This window comes from Polypterus senegalus, chromosome 12, assembly GCF_016835505.1.
Source record: "Polypterus senegalus isolate Bchr_013 chromosome 12, ASM1683550v1, whole genome shotgun sequence".
NCBI classification, from domain to species: Eukaryota; Metazoa; Chordata; class Cladistia; order Polypteriformes; family Polypteridae; genus Polypterus; species Polypterus senegalus.
The window spans coordinates 139,304,707-139,310,452 of record NC_053165.1 but is presented as its reverse complement, the minus strand read 5'-3'; the positions used below and the strand labels follow the sequence as shown (position 1 = coordinate 139,310,452).

Sequence of the window (5,746 nt, the reverse complement as noted above, 5' to 3'; positions counted from 1 at the left end):
TATATATTTCAGTTAGCTTATGCTTAGTATTTGAGGTCCTATGCAAGAATGTGCCACTGCTATTGCTGTAGTCAAATACTTGTTGTCTGTGAAATGGAAAACCGTTTTCCATTTCTCTGACACTTAAAGCCTTAAATATTGCTTTATAAAGAAAATATTAATTGATATCTTTAACCTAACACTTTCTTTCCATGAATAACAACCAGGTTTGAAATGTATCCCTTTTACAACCCAAAAAAACACTGGAGACAATTACTTTGTTTTAACACATTTTTATTGCTGCTTTTGTTTTTGGGATATTGATGTGAACAGCATTGACAGAATAAGAACTTTAAGGACAGGCAGCTCAGTTAGAGGCCATGGTGGACTGAATCCAGCTGTTGTAGTTGCACACCTTGGTGTAGACCCCAGGAAGGCCAGGCTCAGCACAGCCATATCCCCAGGACACAATCCCCTGGAGTTGATTGTTGCACACAACGGGGCCACCAGAATCTCCCTGCAGAATTAACAGAGAATCATTAGCCACTTACAATATACGATAGACATCATAAGCCATGAAGTCTTCAAGTTTACATTATGGAATAATAGCATACGCATTTCAAAGTCTCGCCTCACTTTGCAGGCTTTGAACCCTTGAAACATGCCTCACTTATTTGATTACACTTATATTTTTTTTCTGCATTAACCTCCCTTGCCCACTTAACAAAGGTTATACCATATTGTTGGAATTTATTTGAGTTTGTGCATTGGAATAAAATACGTGTTTTCATTGAAATATAATTTGTAAAATGTTTTTGCTCACTAAAAACTAAACATTGACTTTTTGAAAAATATTTGGCTGTGTAAATTATTACTTCCAGTGGATTAATTGATTTATTTCTGCCACTGCCCTTTAATCTACTACTTAAAATACATACATGGACTCAACAAAACTGTGAAAATGAAAAGGTAAAAAAAATAAGGCCAAGTGAAATATTTGTACCTGGCAAGAGTCTTTTCCTCCTTCCAGGAACCCAATACAGATCATGTTGCTGGTGATCTGGCCAGGATAAGCATTACGGCACTGTGTGTCGGACAGGATGGGAGCATTCAGACATTGCAGACGAGATGGATAGTTGACTAAGAAAAAGAATAAACACAATATACACTAAACCTTTGCACTTTTAGAAATGGATATTCAGTGACATGTGCCACTCTGCTCCCAGCTGAAGTCAACATATACTTACCGCCATTGCTGAGTGTGTTGCCCCACCCTGAGATGAGACATTGGGTGCCAGTGCTAGCGCATGCCCCAGGAAGAGAAACGGTGTTCACATAGCTGTTCAGTGTGGCAGCACGGGAAAGTTTGATCAGCATAATGTCGTTGTTCAGGTTGTTGCCGTTATAGCTTGGGTGTCGGATCACCTTGGCAGAATCGATCATCTGCTCTGTGTTCTCAGTGGTGTCAATGTTGTGTTCTCCGAGACGCACTTGGATACGGCTAAGGATGGGAAAAGAGATAAAGAAGTTTTATAATGTTTGAAATGCTAGGGGTAGCTTTCATTGTAAATGTTAAACATGAAAAAATATTCCATTACAAACTGTACACAATTAAAATTCCCCCAAAATAATACAGTGAACTGTTTGGGAATAAGTGTTATAGGACAAGGGTACAAAATTGATTTCTTGACGTGAAAAGCTTAAAACAAAATATAAGCTAGTTGCAATTCCCAGATTTAAATAACTTAGCAGCTATCACTTAAATAGAAATTCACCAAACAAGAGAATCTTCAAACACTTCTTGAATACATTAAGGGAGTCAAAGTTTAAAATGGAGGCACGGAGGTCATTTCACCAATTAGAAGATACACAAGAAAAGAATCTGGGCTGAGATTTGATAGCATACAAAGGTGGCACCACCTCTATTCATCAGCAGATCTGAGCAGCTGAGAAGGAGCATAGGACCTCACAAGTGTGTCCATTCATATAGGTGCAGACCCACAGTAACTACTCTCTATGCAAGCAGCAAGAATCTGAACTTAATACATGCTGCTACAGGAAGGCAATGTGGCAATCTGAAGAAAGAAGTGATATTTGCCTGCCTCATCTGGTTGCACACTAGATATGCTGCTGCATTTTGAACCATCTGCAGTGGCTTGGTGACACATGTCAGTGCTCCTGTCTGTAGAAAGTTGCAGTAGTTCAGACCTGACAAGACCAGAGTCTGTGCAAGGAGTTGCGTTGCTGTCTGATCTTGTAGATATTGTACAGAGTGAATCTGCAGAACCAAAAGACCATAGCAACATGGTCCTTGAAGGACAGCTGGTCATTAATCACCAACCCCAACACTGTGTACCAGCATGGTAGGTCATTGATATGAACCAAGCTCAACAGAGATGGGGTGCTAAATAGACAGATTAGCTGAAAAACAAGAAATTCTTTCTTTTCCAGGTTGAGCAGGAGATGGCTTTCCTTCATCTAGGTTACAGTATCAGTGAGACATTCAGAAAGTCTGATACCCTGTGGTGCTCTGGAGGAAACAGTTCTGTATCATTGGCATAGCACCAATAAGGGAATGGAAGATAAGGTCTAGTGAAAGGTATACAGGGTGAATTATTGCCTTCAGTGATAAGGCCTACAAATACACTGAAGTTCATGCAGCTGGGAGACACCTGACTTAACCCCCTTTGACTGTCATTCTACCAATTTTAAATCATAATTTACAAATTCATGTAACCAGTATACTAAAAGAAAGAACAATTTCAAGAAAAGCCATGACAGCCTTACTCATGAAAGATGGCAAATCAGTCTTAAAGAGTTAATTACTGTAAATTAAAATGAAGTTGAATAAATCATTATGAACAGAGTTTAAACTTTCTTGTTTTAGTTATTAATTGTGTTAAAAATGTTTGCTGCTATAATTGTACTATTTTTCTTAAGAGCCTGGTATACACTGTTCACACACTTATATGTAAATATGGTTTATATACACATATCATATATATACACAGAAATGTTTGACTGCTATTATGCTGTATATACAGTATGTATGTGTGGAGGTGTCTGTGTTTCTGTCTGGCACACACACATACACAGATATATAACTATATGTATACTGTAGTTGTCTCTTGATTAAGAGAGAGATATAGTTTGGTGCAATATAAACAAAAAGAGAGAAATAAATTGAAAATGTGAAAAACATACAAAAAAATTTAAACACATAATGTATATACAGTATATATATTTATACTGAATAAATGTCTTTTGTGTGAGTATAATATTGTATTCAGGCTCAAAGGGTAGCTTTTGTTGGATGTGATTCTAAGTACCAGCTCTTACACTTGCTAAACGCCATTGCTGTTGCAGTATTCAAGTAAGGAAGCACACTTACGACTTGTAGCAGTGAGCAGCAGAGACCACCCATTGGCTGGAGATGAGCGAGCCACCACAGAAATGATAGCCTACATTCAGAGATGCCTGGTAAGGCAGAGAGTTCTTTCTGCATTCATAACCACCGACGATCTTGTCATCATCTTCGAATGGAGCAGCAACTAGAATAAGAACATTAGAGCAGAAATTGTTTACTAAAGTCACTGGTATGCCACTGGTAATTTCTTCCACTTTATGAATGTATTCAAGCAGCCATATAAACTTCACAGTGATGTATCTATTTCTTCTTATTTTAGAAGGCATGGAGCTTCTAACACTATCTTTTAACGTTTGTCATTTTACAGAAGCCTTGATTTTTTCAGGTGTGTAGTGCAATGTGGGTCCACTAGAAGGACAGCTGAAAGCCCATCATTCTGTCATTATATTCTGTCTCAAAAATATAATATGAAATCATCAATGCACAAGCACCACTTGAACTTCAGTGAGACTGCTGAAGTGTCTGCCCAGCTTCTACTGGTAGAGCCGTTCCTGAATGTAAAATGCCGGTCTGTCTGTGTTGGTCAGCTCCTCAGATGAATTAGGATACATAGAAAACAATAAAGCATTCATCCTTCTATCCACTCATCCATCCATTCATCCTTTTTCAAACTTATTTATCCTAAACAGACAGGGCTATTGAAAAGCTGGATTCCATCCCAGCAATTATCAGGTGAAAGGTAGGAACAGAACACAACAAAAAAGCATTAGTCTTATAATGGCAGTATGCAACTATTTTGTTTAGTTGGCTAAATGTAGCCAGTATAAGAATTAAAAAAATTAGCTATTTTGCAAAAATATATTTTTTCTACTAGAAGCTCTGTGCAACAACAGGATATCTAATCCATAGTTTTACATGCACCACCTTGCTTAACATTGCCAAACAAGCTATGTCTCAGTGTCAAATGTTTCATTAAACTACAGTTTGAATATTGTCTTTCCAGTCTTTATCAGTCACTTCTCAACTTTTATAAGAATATTGAAATTGATAGCCATGTGTGTCTGAGAGTTTGGTTTGACTGGACATTTCAATCTGCTACAGCCAGTCAACAGTCGAATGTCCTTCTTTAGCCAATGCCAAATGGAAATAAATTCATTTGTGGCCGTCTGTGACTATATCTCAGTTCAGAGGTTAACAGGAAAATATATTTGTATGACTTTGTTTAGGTTTAATCACTGAGATGGATGTATGTCTAACTGTGTGTTTCATTAATGTGTTTATAAATTGTATGAGGTAATATAATTTATTGTTAAAACATTAAATATATAAAGTTGTGTAAGTGCACTGTGCCTCTGTATAGTGAAGAGTAATATACAAATAGTTCTTCCTCTCTTCACATAAAAATTAACTACCAATGCTAAATTAATACCACATTTTATGATTACTGTGAATGTCTTATTGTCAGTTTTTGTGATGTATTTATTGATTTTCAGGAGTCACAAGAGGAACCACATAGCAGTCACAAATGGTGAAATGAACAATGTGTTAAAATAAATAACTGAGTTCTGCAATGTAAACCTGTACAATATGACTGAGTATTTGCACATAATGTTCATATTTTCGCCCTAATACAATATGCTTATAATCTGCCACTGTTCTAAAAATGTCACAGCATTGTCACCATATAATCCAGATATTCTGCAGTGAATTCCAGTTAGCACTGTAAGAAAATCTGATGAAGAATAAAATTAGACTGTGGGTAACTCTGTCATCTATGAGCAAAAGAAACTGGCAGTGCCCATTTGCAAGAAAGTAAAATCTGCAAATCCCTACTTTACAACTCAGCATGCTCAGAATATATAGTGAAAGATGAGCAGAGGACAAATTAAAAGCTGTCTCCTGCATTATGAATTTTAAGAGTTGAGGGTTTGAAGACAAATGTAACCATGGTTGCTGCTGGAAGTCCACATCCAGGGCCACACTTGAAGCTATCCGTATTTCTGCAACATGTAAGTAAGAAGGTATGACCAATACTGAATACTTATAGATACCCATAAGAGTTATGAACCAAAAAAAAGCCCACATACAGTATTATAAGAGCAACTTAACATACAAAACAAGACTTACCAGCTGCTCCGATGAGGACGGCAACAATGAGGAAATGCATGGTGGATGAACTGGCTCAGCTCTGGGGTCTCTTTCTCCAGCCTCCAGCTATTTATACGGTTTAGTGAATGTTATCTCTTTTTTCTCAAGGATTTTCATGGCACAGGTGCAAGTGAACACATGGAACTCTGAGGGCTTATCAGTAAACTGATAAACAGAGCAAGTGTCCAACTTTCCACTCTCTAATTTTACATTTTTGGTAATGTGATGATTAGGTAATGATATTTCCAAAAC

The 5,746-nt window shown here is 37.2% G+C and overlaps 1 protein-coding gene across 1 annotated transcript; it reads right to left on the bottom strand.

The window, feature by feature from the left end:
* Window positions 1–257: 257 nt before the first annotated feature.
* On the bottom strand, window positions 258–5,537 carry LOC120541705 (trypsin-like). The gene is made up of 5 exons (XM_039773587.1): window positions 5,474–5,537; window positions 3,371–3,530; window positions 1,227–1,480; window positions 983–1,119; window positions 258–496 (listed from the first exon to the last, which is right to left on the bottom strand). The coding sequence occupies exons 1-5, from the start codon at window positions 5,511–5,513 to the stop codon at window positions 347–349; spliced, it is 741 nt and encodes a 246-aa protein (XP_039629521.1). The 5' UTR covers window positions 5,514–5,537; the 3' UTR covers window positions 258–346.
* Window positions 5,538–5,746: the final 209 nt, after the last annotated feature.

Excerpts from the sequence above, each read along its gene's own strand:
- LOC120541705 (XM_039773587.1), bottom strand. The coding sequence starts at position 5,513 with ATGCATTTCCTCATTGTTGCCGTCCTCATCGGAGCAGCTG. Across the intron at positions 1,481-3,370 it reads GCTGCTCACTGCTACAAGTC|CCGTATCCAAGTGCGTCTCG; the intron begins GTAAGTGTGCTT and ends TCCCATCCTTAG. Across the intron at positions 497-982 it reads GAGGAAAAGACTCTTGCCAG|GGAGATTCTGGTGGCCCCGT; the intron begins GTACAAATATTT and ends TTAATTCTGCAG.